A 22109-nucleotide genomic window follows, 5' to 3' on the forward strand; every position below is an offset into this window, starting at 1 on the left:
TTAGCTCCAACTTGCCTCAACACACCTGCCTTCAAGTTTCTAGTATGCCTAGTAAGAGCTTGATTAGCTGGTTCAGGTGTGTTCAATTGGGGTTGGAGCTAAACTCTTCAGGACACCGGCCCTCCAGGACCAAGTTTGGGCACCCCTGGGTTAGTAGGCCGTTTTAACGTAAGTTGTATGGCAGGCGAGGATCTGTTTTAAAAAGCTATAGGCTATGTGTATTCTCATAAGAAAAGGAAGCACGTTTTCAAGCAGTTTTTACATCAGAAATTTCTAACATCTAATGTTTACGAAACGTTGTACAGTTATGATATATATCAGGGCTCCTCAAATCTGGCCCACGAGATCCACTTTCCTGCAGAGTTTAGCTCTGACCCTAATCAAACACACCTGAGCATGCTAATCAGTGTCTTCAGGATCATTAGAAAATCACAGGTAGGTGAGTTTGATCAGGAGCGCATTGGCCCTCCAGGGCAAGATTTGAAGAACCCTGATATATATATATATTATGTACGTCTGGCAAGACCTGATATTTGTCTTTGTCATTCCTCTCAGTCACGTGAGTGCAAACCACCGTAATTATAAGCTCTTGTGAGTCACCTGCCGGCTTCAGGTCTTGACGGGGAAACACCAGATAACTTGAAAATCAAGTCCTCTGAACACCTCTCGTGCTCATTTTGCCACGAACAAGAATCGTGCGAATAGATAGGTGCTTCTGCTGCAGTGTAATCAAACTCCTGTCAAGCAGGCACACGCTCATGTGACGCTACATCAGAGTCGCATACATGTTCACAGAGCTGGAGGCGTTTCAGCTTGAGGAATGCTTTGAGGCTTGTTACAAGGTGCAAAGTAAATGTAATGTTAATTAACAGTATATATGCTGATATAAAAACTGCTCATTAATGTTGTTAACCACAGCTTTCAATGAACAAAGTCAGTTTAAAATAAAATTATTTTCTGACAATAACTAGGAAATATAAAAAATGTAAGTTTGACAAGAAGCCAAGGTCAAACTCTCTGTTTTCTCCATCCCTTCCATTTACACGTCCAGACTCTGAACTCCACTTTATCTAATCGATTATCTCTTTAATGGGTGTCACAACTCCGTAGATGGATCTTCAGGCGAACAGCTGCGGCACCGTGACCAGATTCGTCGGAAAGAGGCACGTGACGGCTCACGCAGCGCATGACTGTGACGTCAAATACCGGAGCCTTCTCGAGCCTCTAAAATGAAGTGACCTTCCTCTTTCGCCCTGTTGCAGGATCGGTCCGCCGGCAGGCTCGAGCAGAGTAACTCATCCCACAAGACGAGCGCTTCCTCACACGGTCTGAAAGGTAATATAATCAACCCGACCACGTCGTGTTTGGTTCGCTGTGTTGGTGGTCACAGACGTGTTCTTTAAACGAAAAGGAGGATTTTGAAGCGGTTCTGAGGAAGGTTGCGTAAGTTAACCGGTACTCTTCAAGAACAGTTGTATGTGAAGGGAGCAATATATAGGGTTTAATATCAATATCAATCTGTGTTTTTGTAATTAGAACAGGAGGAAGGCTCGTTTTTGGTAATTGGGCGGTAATAAACGTTCAGTAATTAATGTAAAACTATGCTTTGTGGGAAGCTAGGCAGATGTGGCTAGCTGTTAGCTTCCGCAACGTGGATCTGACGCCGGTTTACGACTTCTGAGGTGTTCTTCAGACATGTAAAGCTTATCTGAGAGTCTTTTGGTAAGTTAAATTGGGATTTTGTCACACAAACTCCGATCCGGCTTCTTATTAATGATAAGCTAGTTCTCACAGGCGGGTATCTAACGAGCTATACTTCAGTGATTTAAGGTTTCTTTTAATGAAGGTGATTTAAGGTTATCCTCGGATGAGCATCTTAATTGCGAGATGTTGACCGAGATTGGATGTCGAAGGAAACATAACCATCTACCTAGAAACCAACAGCAGATGCTTTACTTCTCTATGAACTAATCTTATAAGCTGTAGAGCTTAATTTGGTCGATTTATGTCTTGAAGCGCATGGGTTAAGCATGGCTATCCTTTGTGGGAAGCTAGGCAGATGTGGCTAGCTGTTAGCTTCCGCAACGTGGATCTGACGCCGGTTTACGACTTCTGAGGTGTTCTTCAGACATGTAAACCTTATCTGAGAGTCTTTTGGTAAGTTAAATTGGGATTTTGTCACACAAACTCCGATCCGGCTTCTTATTAATGATAAGCTAGTTCTCACAGGCGGGTATCTAACGAGCTATACTTCAGTGATTTAAGGTTTCTTTTAATGAAGGTGATTTAAGGTTATCCTCGGATGAGCATCTTAATTGCGAGATGTTGACCGAGATTGGATGTCGAAGGAAACATAACCATCTACCTAGAAACCAACAGCAGATGCTTTACTTCTCTATGAACTAATCTTATAAGCTGTAGAGCTTAATTTGGTCGATTTATGTCTTGAAGCGCATGGGTTAAGCATGTAGATGCTCCATCCTTAAATGACCTTATGATGATCTGTCGACTGTGCTTTTAAACCGTATGCCTTTCTGCAGTGTTTTCACATCTCTTTTTCTTCTAGGTAAATATGGGTGACGTTGATAAGGGAAAGAAGGTTTTCGTCCAGAAGTGCGCCCAGTGCCACACAGTTGAAAACGGAGGCAAGCACAAAGTGGGGCCAAATCTTTGGGGTCTTTTTGGACGCAAGACTGGTCAGGCAGAGGGATATTCCTACACCGATGCCAATAAGAGCAAAGGTTAGGCTTGCTGATTAAAAAGCAGTGTGTGTGCTTTTCACAATTAGATGTAATGACGATCTTGATCACATTTTTCTTTTCACAGGCATTGTCTGGAGTGAAGAAACCTTGATGGAATATTTGGAGAATCCCAAGAAGTACATTCCAGGCACAAAGATGATCTTTGCTGGGATCAAGAAGAAGGGCGAGAGGGCAGACCTTATTGCATACTTAAAGTCAGCCACGTCATAATACAGCTGGAGAACGGGAAGACCGCAATATTTAAATTAAATGTTTGTAGTTTGGCTTTGAATGTCTTTAACAGTATCTATTCGAATGGTGTGACCGATCAAGTGGCCAGGATTATTCATTATAACATGTGGCATGCTTCTAATGCCAGTCCATTTTAGCAGTGAGGATTTCCACTTCTTTGTTTGTCCAAGTAATGTTAAAATGAGTCGAGTTACTGCGGATCTCCAGTGTTTCCACTGAGGGAATAAACTCTTGCCCCCTGGTTTCACAGGAGCTATTGTACATTAAATTATTAAATTGTACTGAATTCTTAAAGTATTTAGATCACAATGAGTGACTGAACAAGCAGCATGCTTATTGGTAACTAATTGTTTCAGATGGATTTGATCTGTCAAATAAAACGGTAAAAAGTCAATTTTTGTCATGTCTGTTCTTTTAACTTTTCATGTTCTAATGCGCTTGCCTGCTGATGTTTGTGTGCTTTAGTGATAGCTCCCCATATCTTCAGTTTTAGCTTTTGAGTTTCAATCCTCAATGTACCAAGCAGACCCTTAAGGAGTCAGACAACTCTGATGACGCTGTGCTTGAGACCTTTAAACTCCGGATATAAAGCGTAAGGTATGCTGTTCTTCCTCTGAGAAATCTCAGGACAAGTTCTGACAATGTCGTGGTAAAAAGTTACGGCAAGTATATCAAGGGTTTCATGACGGTTTGCCTAGAACTGTCCTATAAAGTTTTCTTTTTCCTTTTCATTTAATCATGATCATAGTTCAATATAATTGGTGTTCTTGACTGATAGATAATGGGAGCATTGGTCCTCCCATGAATATTAAAGCTTTCATGTCAGGAAACTGACCATCTGTTGCACTGCTATAAATTATAACATTATTGAACAATTATATTACTGCAAATTGAATACCACTGAAGTGCTCTCAGATTCAATTATTAACTTTGACAATTGAGGAACAAAATGTTTTGTGTTCTCCATTTTCAGGTTCATTACATCCAAATTATGCATATAGTTCTAGAGTAACTAACAGCAAAGTACAATCATTCATGGATCTAAGCATGGACACTTAATTTCATCTTTAGCCTGTACTGGTTGTGACCTGGGTACTAAGGTCATAAGGGTAGTTTAATGAGTATTTTACCTTAAATCTCCTCAGACAAAAGTTACCAGGAAGACGTGCTATCTATAAAGTCTGGAAGATCACATATAAATTAATTGCGTAGCCCAACTGTCTTTATCAGCCTCAGCTTTGATTGGACTTGAACATTATACTTAGGTAGGCTACGTGCAGTACACCTCAAAGAACAAAGTCCAAACAGAGATCCGAGTCCCTTCAGAAAGTGTACAGCTGGTCACATTGTCTAACCAACTACCTCATACCAAGCCTACAAAGCCTGCGGGTTGTGTGAAAGTTCCTAATGTATAATATTTGGAAAATCACACAATTGTAACAAACGTGGTTTATATTCAGAAATATAAATCTACCCTGACTCATTAAATCTGCAACAGGTTCAATGTCATTAGCATTGTCATTTAAAAAATATATATATATGCCGCCACCTACAGGACACTGAACGTTACGCAACAATATTTTGTAACTTTTTTTATTTTTTTTTATTGAACATAAAGGTTGCACAATCAACATGCACTGTTGTTGAAACACGTAAGGCATGGTGCCTAAAATTTGTCTATATTCTGTATTAATTATTCATGGTAGGTTAAATGTTGTTTGAATAAACGTTTGGTTAAAATATAATCCATGCGTTTACAATACACCAGTGAAATATATTAGCATTTTGGTTTATTGTAGTAATTTCGGTGCTGCGACATTTAATATAAATATATGTAGGCTATGTTATATCCTGTTTATTTAAAGCTTTACGAATAGAATATCTTGTTGATTTATGCCTGACATAAATAGAGCAAGTACACTGCTCGTCTGTGTTTGTCATTGAGAGGAACCTCTGTAACATCATGTATGTCGAAGATGTAGCAGTGTGTTAGGGTTACAGTGTCTACAAACACAGTATCGTTTCACTTCTCTTGTTTGACCTACAATTTATGAGCGGGCTGTGAACACAGGGATGGGCTTGTGAAGATGTAAGAGTAATCGATATATAAAGCAATTTAAAAAATATATATTTTGTGTTAATTACATCAACATTCTCAAGGTGAAAGTGTCTGATACAGGAACTGAGATAAGAAAGACATGAGCTGGGAGGGATCAGAGGACACAGAACTCCACTAGAGGACAGCAGTCAGCTATAATTTATTTTTCTTTCTTTCTTGTGTAAAACTGTAAATGTTAACTGCCATAAAAATAGAAGAGTTACAGTTACAAAAAGTTACAGTTACATGCACACTGGCTTATAAAGACTTTTATTATTATTATTATTACTATTATTATTCTTATCTGTTAATTGAGAGACTACGTGAAATATTTGTACTTTTAAAAAATATATTTAAAGGCAAAAATATGAATGAATATGAAAATAATATAAAAATAGTGAAAAATGTAAGAATTCAAAGGAAATTCATATAAATTCAACCCACAATCTTTGAAATTACAAAATGATGTTAATGGATGTTAATGGTTGTTGGTGAAGTTTGCAGCCAAATACGACATACTGCATTAAATGCAGCATATTTAACAACTGCAAACACTATTTTGCTTATGGGCTTCATGGATAACATTCATAACAGTCATCAGATTAGTCTCTTTGATGCAATCCATTAAAAAACTGTGAGAGGTTAGCCTCTTTAAATACATTGTGTGCCATGAATTCACCAAATGACATGATATTTGTGACTGACTGGCTTCTGCAAAGTATAACGTTACGTAAACCTTTTTAGTTCCAGCAGCACTTAGCAATATTAACCATTTTGAGTTCCAACAGAATATTACAAGCCAAGAAAACAAAATTGTATACTTTCACACTTGTGAAAATATGCTTGTCAGGGTAAATAAGAAAAATAAAACACTTTGTTCAAAAGATAGAAGATTTAACAAGTTCCAAAATCTGCAAGCTGTTAACCATGGAGGTCATTTGAATTATGATGACATCATCATAAAATCATTATGATGACATCATTGAATTATGATGACGTCATCATTCATTGTTGACTGCATGTCTTCTTTGTATATTGTTCTTTATGCTGTTAATATTTTTTTATAATAACTAAATTACATCTTTTTATAAATATGGAGGGATTCGGTTAAAAAGTCAATTTGATGTCAACATCTGAAATACTAACAAAATTATGTTAACAAAAAACATATTAATCCATGTTAAAGTATACACTTCAAACCCGTCATGAAACTCGTAAAAACCAAGCCTTTATTTTCTCTGGGATCAATAGAGATTTGATGGGTGGAGCTTCCAAAGCAAAGTTCTGTAATGCACTGACCACACACTCACACAGCCAGAGTGGACCACAGAACTTTCCCCGAGGAGCCATGCTCGAATGTGTGTGTTTCTCTGTATAAGTGTGTCCATATGTGCAAGTTAACTAGTGTAGGTATGCAGCTTTGGCAGACGAAGCCTATGCATGCATTTTCGTCTTTTTGAATTCTAGATTCGTCTTTAAAATCAAACATTTACTGCAATCATTTGGGCTTCAGTCAGTTCACTTGCAGTTGCCTTGGTTGAGAAGGTTGCCCACTGAGGACCAATCAGCTCGAGGGGTTCCTGGGAAGTAAAACACATGTTAGAATTTATGTCCACTCTCTAGAATAAGCTGACGTGTCTCCATGCATTAACAACTTCAAACTGTTGCAACAATATTTAAGAGAATCTTAATTTGACAGCCTGTAAAGGAGGTCTTATTTTATACAACCCACGAAGGTCTATTTTGGCATGTTGAAACAAGAAAAAAATTTAAATAAAATATCCAAGAATATATGTGCAATATATGGAAACATACACATATATTTTTCCTCCTAATGTGTAACATTTCAATTCACCAATTCAGTTTTCAGAAGCAAATGTTCTACAATGTAGCCTACATACTGGCCTATATGTGAATTTGTGAACAGCTGAGCGTATTTAAAACAACAGTCATCCATATTTTAGATGCTCAGCTTTTGTATCCAAAACTTCTCAAATGACTTTGTAAAATAGTTTAAGCTTGGCATCACTTTAAGAACTGCCTAAAGCAGTATAATTTATTGCGCACGCTTTTCTGAGTTTAATGCATCGCCTCTAAAAACATAAACTAGAGGCCAAAGCCACTAATGAAAGTTTAATTCTGGACTGTAAAGTGTCTGCTTACCTCACGGTTGACCGGTGGCTCTCCTGGCTGAGCCTCGAAACAGACTGAATGCATCGCTGGACCACCCCAAACGTGAACATGTAGGGTACTCATGAACGCGCTCGTGGGAGACTCTTCTCTGAGCTCGTACCCTTGGCAAAGGTAACTTAGAGTGGGCATGGCGCTAGTCACAGCTACCTGTCACATTTCGTGGCGTGTTGAAAGCCGAGGGGGAAGGAATTCTTGAAAGACGGGCAATGTATGATTCATCTGAAGTTGTGTTTAAATACATTATGTACATTTTATTTTATAATGTATTACATTGTACACTGTGCATGTTTAAGGTTGGGAACAATTAATCAAAACAAAATCCTCCATTAAACTTGAATTAAATTATATTTTTACGTAGCCTAGTTTTAGACTCTGAAAAGAAAATCAGAGCAAAGTAGCAGTTATGCCATTTTACGTTTTAAAGGGGTCATATGATGTTGCTAAAAGGAACATTATTTTGTGTATTTGGTGTAATGAAATGTGTTTATGCGGTTTAAGTTAAAAAAACACATTATTTTCCACATACTGTACATTATTGTTTCTCCTCTATGCCCCGCCTTTCTGAAACGCGTCGATTTTTACAAAGCTCATCGGTCTGAAAAAGCGAGGTGTGCTCTGATTGGCCAGCTATCCAGTGCGTTGTGATTGGCCGAATTCCTCAAGTGTGTGTGATGCCTGCGGCAACCACATGTGACGACCCCGGGCTGGACTCCGCTTCGTAGTCGACGGTGAAAGCTGATCCGGCGATCGACAGCGCGAAGTTGAAGTATTTCCTCAGCGACCAGCACGGATCAGCTCCAGGCATGACGAAGCGTATATCGTCCTCTTTTGGAAGAACAAACAAAGTAGTTTCGCTTCCACAACAAAGCACACAGCGCCTTCATGACATGGCTGCAGCGTCAACAATACTACAGTGAGAATAAAAGTTACGCCTTCTTTCTTTGCGTGAACATTTGGGCGGCGTTATGCAAATCTTCCCACATCGTGACGTAGATATGTGGGGGCGTGTTAGAACGAGCCGTTTTAGGTAGGTGTGGCTGACTCTTAACTTTTATAAAGAATATCTCTTTGGATTTGAGACTTTAGTCTTTGCAACTTTACAGATCTTCTTTATGCACCAAGAGCTTGTAACACTCCAAAGAGAAAGGAAAATTGAAATCGCATCATATGACCCCTTTAAGGAGGTAAACTTGTGCTTTTTCATTTGTAACTGTGAAGACTCAAGATAAAACTGTTTCATCAACATTATTATTGATGAGGAAAGCAGATTGTAAATATGTTGTAAAGTGATGAAGGCATGTCTGGTTGAGTTGAAAGTTATTATTGGTCGATGCTTTGTAGTAGGCGGGTCAATGTTAATTTTTGTTATCTGCTGTTTGATTGGTTGGTGGATATTGTGGGCGAGTCCTGTCTGGGTGGTTATTACACACGCGTGTCGTCAGATTTGATTCAGAAATATGCTTCGCTGACGCATATATTAGTCCTCCTTCAGACAAGTCCTTCAACATCAACTGAAAGACATGGACGACCCTTCAGCTCAGTTTCAACACGAGGTAAGTTTAAAAAAACAGTACTTTGATAGAAAACCAAAAATATTTAGTCAAAATTTACACCATAGACTAGGTTCATGTAAATCCACATACATCCATGAAATTTGGTGCTGATGGAACTGATGGAAAAAGGACTAATTCGTATTTTGAAGTCCCATTTTTGATGTTGTTTTCCTGTAATTGTAGCCTTATTGTAGAATTGCTGAGATGATCTTAAAAGTTACCTGCAAAATGACATTAAAAATTTAAATAAAAAGGACGGAACTATTAAGAATTATAACCTTACTAAAGCGTTGCAGTGTTTAAAAGAAATAAAAGAAAGCCATGAAACATTATTATTTTGTGGAATTTTATATACATGTAGTTTGGTCTTTTTCGGTGGATTTAAAGTGGTTACCTTTACTGTCAGCATCATGAAGTATCTCACCCTCTCTTTCTCTCTCTCTCAGTGTATATATATATATATATATATATATATATATATATATATATATATATATATATATATATATATATATAAATATATAAATGAGATGATCTTAAAAGTTACCTGCAAAATGACATTAAAAATTTAAATAAAAAGGACGGAACTATTAAGAATTATAACCTTACTAAAGCGTTGCAGTGTTTAAAAGAAATAAAAGAAAGCCATGAAACATTATTATTTTGTGGAATTTTATATACATGTAGTTTGGTCTTTTTCGGTGGATTTAAAGTGGTTACCTTTACTGTCAGCATCATGAAGTATCTCACCCTCTCTTTCTCTCTCTCTCAGTGTATATATATATATATATATATATATATATATATATATATATATATATGTGTGTGTGTGTGTGTTTGGCTTTCAGAAAAATATAAAGCAGCATCGATAATAATAAGAATTGCACCAATTCAGCGTATTAAAGAAATAAATGCAATTTGTAAAATAAATGTCATTTATTTATTTAATATAAAATATAATTAAAAAAAAATTAAATGTTCATTTAAATTGTAATAATTTTTTCACAAAAATACTGTTTTTACAGTATTTTTGATCAAATAAATTCATTCTTGGTTAGCAAAAGAGACTACTTTCAAAAATATTTAAAAAAAATCATTCAACCCCAAAAGTCTGTAGTATATTATAAATAAATAATGAGTAGTGAAGTTAGTTTGAAGATCTAGCATCATATAGGGGCCTTGTATATTCATATGACCATATAATAAGAACAACTTACAGTATATCTAATTATATGCACATTATATATATATATATATATACACATCTGGAATGATGAAAATGTATATATTTATTTTTTCCACTTCAAGCACTGGTCCTAACAGATGAGGTAGATGAATCCAAAGTAAATAAAACAACACAGTTTATTAAAAAAAGCAACAGAAGGTAATCCAAAATGTACGCCAAGCTACGAAACAATGTACATAGCACAAAAAATGCAGAAAAACTGAGAAGTGAACCCAGAGGAACTTAAATATGCAGAGATAAACTAAAAAGTGAACAGGTGTGCTGATTAATGAATGTCCATGATACTGATGAGTGGCGGGAATATATATATATATATATAATTTAAGCAATTAGAGCATATTTTTAGAACTGCAAAATAATCCCTTTTTTAATTTTTTAATTTTTTTTCATATTGGGCTGTAAATGGGGAGTGGAGGAAAAGAAAGCTTTGGACCCGAGGTCTCTAAGGCTGGGGGAGGCCACCCACATAAAATTTGTCTCAGCTGTCATGAATTCAAGTAACTGGGTTGGTTAAATAAACATTTCACTTTGTGCACCTGATCCAGACACACCCAATACTGCACTACTGCTTCAGGGTGGGTAGCCATTTACCCCAATGAGAAGAGTTAATTCATAAATCAGTTGTCTTTTATGCACAGAAGGCTCTATCAGCCTGTTTACACTTTAACACAGTTGCATCATCACATTCACCACCCAGCTGTAGGCGTGTGTATTCACCTTTCACTCAGCTCACCTTTATACCTTCTTTCTCCCAGTTATTCTTGTTCTGGATTTTTTCTGTTAAAATCTGATTAATTGTTTCCCCTAGGTTGCTCAGTGAACTAAATGCATGATCTCCTACATAAGCTGGAGCATTTATTTACTTGCGTGACTCCAGTGAGAGGGCAACAAAGTTCAAGGTCTTTATGGCCGACTCCATTGGTGCTATGACCACCACTTAGAAGTTTTGTTTGTGTACCAGCATATAAAGTGCGCTCACTCAGAAGACCGCGGTGTCATGGCCTTCAGGTTAACACACATACATGGAAACAGCAAAGCTGGAATGGACATACACTGATTATAGGGTCTGTTAGTAGTAAATATGCTTGAAAACATTTTCAATCACTGCCATTGTTGTGTACAATGTGCACACCTCTATATCTCACCTTGTAAACACCAATGGCAATATCTATCACTGATAGTGAATTGAAATGACAGTAAAAATAGGTTACACATTAGGCTTTAAAACACAGTAAATGACAAGCTGACTCCTGTTGTTCCCTATGTGTGATTCTAGAGGACTAGTACATAAAAATGGCAGTATGTTAGAACTAAATAACCTTTTTTTCTATATATATAATAGAAATATAAATGCATTTTAAAAAGCATAAAAAAATGTTTTGCTCAAATTTGAAGAAATATTTTACACTATATACAAAAATGAAACATTATTAAATCATTATAAATCTAGTTTTGATATCTAGTAGGCTATTCCACGAACATTTGCAATTAGCCTATAGGCTACTATAAGATCGGAAATTTATTTTCTTGCCCCTGAAATACAATTTAAAATACATTTTGGTATATGAAGGTTACTAAATATATTAATATAATCAATTTTAAAAATATATTACATTGAGCCTCACTGTTTACAACATATAAGCAACATTTAGCATATATCTAAAATATATTTTGTCCTTTTTTACCATATGGTAAACTATAGAAATACAGTGGGATAGAACTAAATTAACCTGAAATGAACTAATCTGAACTGCTGTATACCTGAAGAAAGTTATCCGATAGCATTCCCATTCATCTCGATGACAGTTGTTCTGCTTGACTCCAATTAGTACGCTGTTTGAATTCTGCCATCTCTGCTCATGGGCACTCAGTTTCGCATTCAGGTTTTTTTTTTGTTTGAGACAATTACCTAAGCCATAATTGGACTCATGCCAACCAGCCAAACATGTATCCCTTGTCTGAACTGATCTGATCTGAACTGAAATGAACGGTTTCTATTTTCAGTTTTACATCTGTAGTGTGCACTGCAGATGTCATTGACATTTACTTTGAGTAGAAAACAAAGCAGAGACATAGTGAGGCACTTTATTGTTCTGGTGTCGTATATCAGGCTCCCTCAGTGGCAGCACAACCTCTGACCACACAATCAGGGCTCATAAATGCTTTGATTACCGTTTTATCACATCAAAAGAAGTAATCACAAGTGATCTTATATCAGTGGTTCTCAACCTTTGCATGGGCACTCAGTTTCGCATTCAGGTTTTTTTTTTGTTTGAGACAATTACCTAAGCCATAATTGGACTCATGCCAACCAGCCAAACATGTATCCCTTGTCTGAACTGAACTGAAATGAACGGTTTCTATTTTCAGTTTTACATCTGTAGTGTGCACTGCAGATGTCATTGACATTTACTTTGAGTAGAAAACAAAGCAGAGACATAGTGAGGCACTTTATTGTTCTGGTGTCGTATATCAGGCTCCCTCAGTGGCAGCACAACCTCTGACCACACAATCAGGGCTCATAAATGCTTTGATTACCGTTTTATCACATCAAAAGAAGTAATCACAAGTGATCTTATATCAGTGGTTCTCAACCTTTTTGACTCCAAGGCCCCATATTGTCCACAACAATATTCAAAGGCCCCATAACTTTTCCAGTCATTCGTAATTTACTGGATAATATTTTGACAATTTTTTTTATTAAATTTCTTGTTTCTAGATAACTAGAAAAATGTATATTCTTTACAAAAATGCCATTGGAGTTATAAGATTTTATACATTTTCATGACATTTTCAGGTGTATAAATCACACTTTTAAAATTAGGCTACCTCATATAATGCAGGTTTTCCAAGACTCTAAAAAATGCTGGGTTGTTTCAAACCAACTTTGGGTCAAATATGGACTAACCCAACTTTTGGGTTAAAAAATTTATTAAAAAATTTAACCCAATGGTTGGGTTAGTTCATATTTGACCCAAAGTTGGTTTGAAACAACCCAGCATTTTTTCAAAGAAAACCAATGAGGGGGTCAATTAAATTCACTTAAGATGTTTGCTTATAATATGTTGTTCAGTTTAATTGGTTTTATGCATGGGTTCTGATAAGGTGAAATTAAAGCGTGTTTTACTGTATTTCTAAAATGAAATTATTCACCCTGATAGTGTTTATTGTTATAACATGCTACACCTACCTGAAAAGTTTACAGGTGCATTTGGTAAGAAGGCACCTGCCAAGCAAATGAATGTGAATGCAAATCATGTACAAAAACATGACTGATATTGTGAGAGTTCACCAAAAGTTTATGCAAACATGCTCTTATTGTAATTCCAGTATGCACAGCCAGCCACAGACAAACATGGTCAATTGTCTGTTTTACATGATGTCTTTCTGTTTAGGATTTGATTGATATTTTATGGAGGCAAGATGTCGATTTGGGGGTGGAGCGAGACATCTTTGATGGATGTCTTCGACAGAGGGAGGAGGAGACCACGAGAGCAAGAGAAAGAGAGTTAAAAAGAGAGCGAGAGCTTGAAATGATAATGCAAAGATTACAGAAACTAGACAAAGAAACTGGAGAGTTTTTGCCTAGTCCTTCATCTGTGAACTCCCAGGTAACCATATAAACAAATAAACAGTGTGCATCCCTTAATTAATACAGAAAACCTTAAAATCGCTCAAAATAACACCTGTACACACACTCACACACTCTCTATTGTTTAGTGTTGAGTTATTTTCACTGTTTTAGGCTGTGCCCTTGTCAGAGACATTGCATTCTACAGTGTTTACTCAGCGTTCACCTGTTACCCAGAATCCCTTGCTGTCTGCATTGCTCTTCTCTCAGAAGTCTCAGAAGCCTCCTTCTCAAGAGCAGGCTTTTAGTGAACTGCTGTCACGGCCAGACTTACAGGTACTTATGCACACAATGCAGGAAGACACACACAGACATGCCTGAACTTGTGCATGGTTGGCATTTAATTTTGGAATACATTTTCTTTCTTGGCAACTACAAGTTTACAGACAAAGTTACATTAAATTTAGGTAATTTAATTGTAATCTATGGTAATTATAAAATCACATAGCTACTGACTTTATTAAATCACAAATAAGTCAGTGATGACTTCAGCACATTCTTAGAGTTGCCTTTCTACCAGAGAGAAAAAAATAGTGCGCATTTAATGATGGTTTAAATTAAGTGTAAAAAAAAAAAAACGCCTAAACTGTTGTTGGTTGCTTCCATACAAGACAAGATCTTATATATTTTAATGTTTTATTAATGTATTATTTCTAAATAGTAACTACAGTATGTTTCATCTTCTGTTTATTTTAAATGTGCTTTATAAATAAATTAAAGGAAACAAGGCATTTGAGTGGCAATTGTAGTTCATAAAAGTGTCTAGTTGCAAACTCCTCTTAACTTACAATTTGTTAGGTATAGGTAAAAAATAATAACAGGTAAGCAATTAGTACCATATATCTAATCAGTAATATTAAGAAGCTTTAGAGCTACAGTAAATTGTTTGAGGTGTGTGCTTATATGAGATATGATGAGTTAATGTTTAGATTTTCCATGGAATAGCATGAAGGTAAATGTCTCCACTATCATAGAAATAGGCGTTCTGCCATATCACAGTTGTCTCTAGCATGGCCTTGTCTCAAATGTCGCCCACAGCTCACACATTCCTTCTCCTACAAGTCTAGTATGTTGCAGATAGCAACTGCATTTTTTATGTTTTTGTTCACTAAGGCTGCATTTATTAAACTCCACTATAAAATCAGTAATATTGTGAAATATCACTACAATTTAAAATGTTTTTTTTCTATTTTAATATAAATGTAATTTATACCTCGGAAGGCAACGCTAAATTTTCAGCAGCCATTACTACAGTCTTCAATGTCATATGATCCTTTAGAAATCATTCTAACATGCTGATTCAGTGCTCAAGATTTCTTATTATCAATGTTTAAAATATTAAGTGCTGCTAAGTGGAAACTGTGATATATCTTTATCAGGAGTCTTTAATTAATAAAAATTATATTTCTATTTCAGGATTTATTTGAATTATAAATATTTTGTAAATGTCTTTCATGTAACTTTTGATAAGTTTAATGCATCCTTGCTGAATAAACCCACTGTAACATGTATGCTTTGTTTTCTAGTTTTCCTCAGTCTGTTTAATTAGTCATTATTTTCACCTGTTGTCTGATTATCTCATTAGTTCCCTTTGTTTGGTTCTTTCTCCTTTAGTCTCCTTAGAGTTTCCTGTGGATTTATATATTAAAGACTGTTATTGTTAATTATCCTTTGTTGTGCGCGTTACTCACAACAACCAACCATAACAGAAGAATGGACCCTCAAAACGATTAGTTTTGTGGCATTTTCCCTTTTGTTTACTTTTGTTTTTTCATGAACCTGCCTACCATCCAGCTCCTCCTGCTCGAGCAGGGGGATCGCTCCCTTGAGGACCACACAAGGGATTTTTTTTTATCTAGCATACCTGAAGCATTACTCGGACAGCTGCCTATGCACGTTTTTTTACGTGGTCCTGAACACCGCCACAAAGGCTAAGCTGTCCGGGCATGGTCCTCAAGGGAGCTTCACAATGTTTGCGGATTGGGTGCTGGTGAACAACAATTCAGCATTCACCATCGGCCCAGCGGAGGAAGAATTCACCAGCCCCACTCCCGACCCAGAGCCCAGCCAGCCATCACCACCCAGCTGTACGGAGCGTTTGCCTGAGCCCACCGCAGACAGAGAGCCCGAGCCTGTCTGTACTGAAAAGTCAGCGCGAGCAGATGCAACTGCGCCTGCCATCGCCATGGAGCCAGAGGGTGTCGACGCATCTGACCAAGTGTGTGAGCCGGCAACACCGCACATGCCTGACAGGAGAACTAGTGGAGATAAACAGCTTGGAGGAAAGTCCTGCCCACACTCCCGCCACTGAGGGTGAGCTGCAACTGGCCTCTTATATATTAAAGACTGTTATTGTTAATTATCCTTTGTTGTGCGCGTTACTCACAACAACCAACCATAACAGAAGAATGGACCCTCAAAACGATTAGTTTTGTGGCATTTTCCCTTTTGTTTATTTTTGTTTTTTCATGAACCTGCCTACCATCCAGCTCCTCCTGCTCGAGCAGGGGGATCGCTCCCTTGAGGACCACACAAGGGATTTTTTTTTATCTAGCATACCTGAAGCATTACTCGGACAGCTGCCTATGCACGTTTTTTTACGTGGTACTGAACACCGCCACAAAGGCTAAGCTGTCCGGGCATGGTCCTCAAGGGAGCTTCACAATGTTTGCGGATTGGGTGCTGGTGAACAACAATTCAGCATTCACCATCGGCCCAGCGGAGGAAGAATTCACCAGCCCCACTCCCGACCCAGAGCCCAGCCAGCCATCACCACCCAGCTGTACGGAGCGTTTGCCTGAGCCCACCGCAGACAGAGAGCCCGAGCCTGTCTGTACTGAAAAGTCAGCGCGAGCAGATGCAACTGCGCCTGCCATCGCCATGGAGCCAGAGGGTGTCGACGCATCTGACCAAGTGTGTGAGCCGGCAACACCGCACATGCCTGACAGGAGAACTAGTGGAGATAAACAGCTTGGAGGGAAGTCCTGCCCACACTCCCGCCACTGAGGGTGAGCTGCAACTGGCCTCTGGAAACTATTTAGAGGAACTTATAGACATCTCTGATGTGGATTTAATTGACTGTTTTGGGGAGGTAATACCCAATTCTCCTGAGTCTCCTATATCTCCTGAGTCTGAATCTCCTGCGTCTTCGCTGGTTCTGCCCAGCTCCTGTTCTCCTGTGTTCCCTCGCAGCCTCCCTCTCCTGCCTCCTCTCCTAGAACCAGAAAGTTCCTCAGCCATACCTCCACTGGTTCCTGTCAGTCCCTCAGCTCAACGTCAGTCAGCTCCATCCGGGCACTCTGATTCGCCTCGGGCCTTCAAATCTCCAGCTCTGCCTAGGTGTGAGGATCCCCTGTGGCTCCTTGCTCCCTCATCTCCACAGTGGCCCATCATCCCACTGGCTCCAACAGGCTCCCTCGTCCCTCCGACTCCGCCTTGGTCAGTCGGCGACCTTCCTCCGCTACAGGATTCCACTCCTCCTGCTTCAACTCGTCTCTCCATCCCTCTGGTTCCGTCTGGCTCCTCCTTCCCTTCGGCTCCTACTGTGTCCTCAGTCACTCCAGCTCAGCCGCGGTCTTCTGGGACCCCGTCTCCTTCTTACATGCAGGAGCCGTCAGCTCTGCCTTGGCCCTCCGGACCTCGGGTTCCACCCTGGCTCTCCGTCTGCTCGGGTCCACCTGGGTCTCCACCTCCAGTGGCTCTGTTTCCATCGGCCGTCCCCAGGGTGTCGTCTGTCAAGTTTCCACCATGGCTCCTCCCTCCCTCGACTCCACCCTGGGGCCTCGTTCTGGCTGGTCTCTGGACCAACATCTGGCTCCTCCTGCTCCTGGCTTTCCCCTGGCTCCTTTCACCCTCTTCTCCCCCATGGACTTATTTATTGGACTTGGTTTGTTTTGCCTCTCTCCTGCTTCTCGCCCCCTCCAGAACCCCCACCCTCTCTCCTCAGATGGATTATTTAAGGCACAAGGATGCGCCTTCCGGGAGGGGGTTACTGTAACATGTATGCTTTGTTTTCTGTGTGTTTTTGGTTCTGCCCATTCTGACCTAGTTTTCCCCAGTCTGTTTAATTAGTCATTCTGTTCACCTGTTGTCTGATTATCTCATTAGTTCCCTTTGTTTGGTTCTTGCTTATAAACCTCAGTTCTCCTTCAGTCTTTGTCTGTTCTCGTCTATACCTTGTGGTTTTGTGAGTTTTCTGTGGATTTATCGATTAAAGACTAATACTGTGTCCCAATTTGCATAATATCCTTCCTAAATAGTATTAGAAAATAGAATTATTATGTCCCAAATCGTAGTATGTTGAAATGAGTATGCCAGACATTCCCGGATGGTCTACTACTTCCGGTTAGAATTCGAAGTGCAAATTGATGTACACTCTAATGGCTAATATTGCCCACAACCCATTTCACATTAGACGATGATTTGATTAGAACTACAAACACGCATAAAAGTGTTAAACTACAAAGATGGTGGATATGCGAGACCTATGGACAGGTAGAGAAAGGGGTTTGAATTACTAATAATCAATGTCTAACCTGATGAAAAAATATATATTTTATGTTATCCGCATTATATTTAATCTGCAGCAACACTGAACTTTTATAAAGATAGGTTTGGGCATTAACTTTTAAATGCATCATTATGTAAAGTTGCAAACACAGTTCTGGGCATGAAAGACCCACGACTGGCAGATCAACATGCCCTTCATTTCTCTCCAATACGGTAGGAAATCAAATTAAACAAAATATGTTAACTGTGACAAGATGAATGACAGGGCAGTTTAAACGGTGACAGAATGCACGTAGCAACAGAGCGGTCTGTTAAAGACAGTTTTGACGAAGTAGTATGTCCCAAAGCTTGCCTATTTTGCTATAACCTCAAAAGTATTGACTTTTTCTTCACAAAAGAGTACATACGTTTAGGGCATAGTATAAGTAAGCGAATCGGGAAGCAGCTTTATTGTTAGTTCTTCTTCATAGTGCGCTTCACTCACAACAACCAACCATAACACCCATTTATATATTTGAAAAAAATAAAACAATAAATCTTACTGACCCCAAATCATTGAACATTTGTCTAAATATTATTATATAATATTATTATTAGTTTACCATGTACAACCTAAGTACATTGCCACTAAAATCTTATGGGGCAGATAAATAATATGCAATCCATCAATATTAAAGAAAATATATATATATAAAAAAAAAAAAAGAGTCTTGGTGATTCACTCCAAAAAGTACAAAATATGTATGTGAAGGTTGCAAAATAATATCATGCCTCTTCGTAAATTGCAGAATAAAATGACCAGAATAAATAAATAAAATACATAAAAATCACATAAAATGATTTAAAAATGTCTAATATAATTAAAACAATGTTTTGTTTCTCTCTTAGTATTATTTGGATGTCTTGGAGTCTGAGGCCTCAAGCTTGCCCTTAGACGATATCACCGAAATCTGCCACCAGAACCTGCCCGAGCCTCAGAGGGAAAACTCAACAGATACGTTATGCGGCGTCACACAGACAATATCAGACTCTTTTGAGGTTGCTCAGCCATTGTCATCCATACCCTCTGATCCAGTAGAGATCCTGGAAACATGCATACAGATGTTCTCAGATCCAAGAGATCCTACACCTTCACCTTCAAACACGATTTACAGCTGCAGTACCCCTGAGAATCAAGTGATTTTACCTAAATGCCAGATAAACTCAAGCGATTCAACCCTCAGTGAGTTTTGCTCATATACCATCAATACTAGCTCACTCAGTAAACCTGAACAATTAAATAGTGCTCCACAAACACTTTTACAATTTGAGGAGTGCCACATTCTGCTGGGTTTTGATGACTCTGCTTCTGTTGGCTCTGTGGATTTAGAGACATCCCTCTATGCTGCTGACACTTTAAGTAATGGCCAATCAGACAAGGATGAGCTGGAGAGCATCCTATCAGATTACACCGATCTGCTACCTTTATCTCTACACTCTGAGGCTGTAGAGGCAACGCTGTGCGAAACCGTTACGTATGCACAACACCAAACTCAAAATGAATCAACACCTGAATATTCTCAAAGAGAGCCTCAGGCAAATCTCTCAACTACAAGCGGAGCTGCAGAAGTCCAGCGCGTATGTCGTGATGAACAGCGGGCCCAAGCCATGAGTTTGCCATTTGGTGTACATGACATAATCAACCTACCCGTGGAAGCATTTAACGAAGCCATCAGCTCCTGCAAACTCAACCACACTCAAAATAGCCTCATCAGAGACATTCGAAGACGAGGCAAAAACAAGATGGCAGCCCAGAGCTGTCGCAAACGAAAGATGAATAGTCTTATTGATCTCGAAGAAGAGATTGAGGATCTGAAGAGGGAGAAGGAGCAAATCAAGGAGGAAAACGAGAAGAACACTAGAGAACTTCATGAGACGAAAGTGAAGCTCAGGAAACTCTACAACGAGGTGTTCAGACAGCTGAGAGATGAACATGGAAACTCCTACAACCCTAGAGAGTACAAACTACAGCACAGCACCGACGGCACGGTTTACCTGCTGCCACGTCGCACAGCTGACAAGACAAATACGCCGACAGAGGATTTACCTATTGCTGTATAACTCCTGAAGTACAGCAAAGCTCTTTTGGTGTTTGTAACATGACACACCCGGGACTTTAGTTATGGGATGTCGTGGTTTCGAGGAATCATTGGCCCTGTTTGTGTCTGGCATTCACATTCATCTCCTATTGATTTTGTCAAGGGAGGTTGGTTGAGTGACAGTTTAACCAAGGGGTGCCCAAACTTGGTCCTGGAGGGCCGGTGTCCTGCAGGGTTTAGCTCCAACCCTAATGAAACACACCTGAACCAGCTAATCAAGCTCTTACTAGGCATGCTAGAAACTTCCTGGCAGGTGTGTTGAGGCAAGTTGGAGCTAAACTCTGCAGGACACCGGCCCTCCAGGACCGAGTTTGGGCACCCCTGGTTTAACCAGTTAAATTAGCATCATCCCTAAGCCACTGTTTTCAGTCATGCAGTACAGCTACTGTCTACTTGAATAGGGACAGACTGAAATCTCCAAATTGCTGTCAGTTACATTTAAATGACAATAAAATCGGACAACTATGGTATTGTACATTTACATCTATAATAACTGGTTTCCATTTTAATATATTTTAAAATGTAATTTATTAGTAATGGCAAAGCTGAATTTTCAGCAGCCATTACTCCAGTCTTCAGCGTCACACGATCATTCAGAAATCACGGATTTGGTGGTTAAGAAACGCAGAATTATTATCAAGGTTGAAAACAGTTGTGCTGCTTAATAATTTTGTAGAAATAGTGATACTTTTTTGAGACTTCGGTAACACTTTACAATAAGGTTCATTAGTTGACTTTAGTTAACATGAACTAAGCATGAACAATACTTCTACAGCATTTAATAATCTTCGTTACTGTTAATTCCAACATTTACTGATGCATTATTAAAACCAAAAGTTGTGCTTGTTAACATTAGTTAGTGCGCTGTGAATTAACATGAACTAAGTGAACAACTGTATTTTCATTAACATTAACAAAGATGAATAAATACTGTAATAAATCTATTGTTCATGTTTGTTAATACATTAACTAATGGAACCTTATTTTAAAGTGTCACCTACACGTCTTAGATGAGTAGAAAGTTGAAGTAGATGTTTTGTAATAATGTAAAGATCTGTACTGTCACTTTTGATCAATTTAACTCATCCTTGCTGAATAATGCCAAATTTCTTTTTAAAAAATCGTACTGACCCAAAACTATTGAACAGTACTGTATACTGTATAGAAACTATAGAAAATGTGTGTGTAGATTTGTATATCCATCTGTCACAAGAAGTACTACCCTCGAGGGTAGAGTTTGGGAAAGGACAGATATTATTTATTGACAACTCCTGAATTTGACAGATTATTGGAAAATGTACGCTTTTTTGGAGGGCTGTCTAAGATACAAATTCAGATGGAAAAAAATGTGATGCATATACTGTGTATCTGCAACTGACAATCTGTTTTATGAGTACTTGTGTGTTCTAAATAATATGCAAGTTTTAACCACATTATTTTGTATTATTTGAGATTGGCATGTAGGTCCAATATACATATATTTAAATCCAATAAATCGGTTTAAAAGGTGAATAATGGCTAAATACAACGACACCTGATCAATTTACGTATTCACTGAATATCAACTATGACTTTTGCAACATTAATGCGCCCCCTGCCCCCTGCTGGAGCAAAAATAATACAGCAAAATTATGACAGGTGTTTAGTTGTGACAGAGGACTGACTCTACATAATTTTTTCTTACATATTTTAACACGTTTAAACTTTGCATGAACATACCTCCTCATTAACACAGAAACAAACAAAAG

At 38.4% G+C, this 22109-nt stretch overlaps 2 protein-coding genes across 3 annotated transcripts; both read left to right on the top strand.

The window, feature by feature from the left end:
• Positions 1-1205: 1205 nt before the first annotated feature.
• LOC107584771 (cytochrome c) lies at positions 1206-3382 on the top strand. The gene is made up of 3 exons (XM_016271504.1): positions 1206-1335; positions 2567-2741; positions 2827-3382. Exons 2-3 carry the CDS (start codon positions 2573-2575, stop codon positions 2970-2972), a joined length of 315 nt encoding a protein of 104 aa, XP_016126990.1. The 5' UTR covers positions 1206-1335; positions 2567-2572; the 3' UTR covers positions 2973-3382.
• A 5345-nt stretch (positions 3383-8727) lies between these two features.
• On the top strand, positions 8728-20482 carry nfe2l2b (nfe2 like bZIP transcription factor 2b). Of its 2 annotated transcripts, none has more exons than XM_016271505.1 (4): positions 8728-8837; positions 13479-13694; positions 13829-13990; positions 19112-20482. In XM_016271505.1, exons 1-4 carry the CDS (start codon positions 8805-8807, stop codon positions 20321-20323), a joined length of 1623 nt encoding a protein of 540 aa, XP_016126991.1. In that variant the 5' UTR covers positions 8728-8804; the 3' UTR covers positions 20324-20482. The 2 variants fall into 2 exon arrangements, with proteins under 2 accessions (XP_016126991.1, XP_016126992.1); XM_016271506.1 differs by having other exon boundaries at positions 13874-13990.
• The last annotated feature ends 1627 nt before the right edge of the window (positions 20483-22109 follow it).

The sequence above is a fragment of the Sinocyclocheilus grahami genome, unplaced genomic scaffold, assembly GCF_001515645.1.
Source record: "Sinocyclocheilus grahami isolate Dianchi unplaced genomic scaffold, SAMN03320097.WGS_v1.1 scaffold63.1, whole genome shotgun sequence".
Classification (NCBI taxonomy): Eukaryota; Metazoa; Chordata; class Actinopteri; order Cypriniformes; family Cyprinidae; genus Sinocyclocheilus; species Sinocyclocheilus grahami.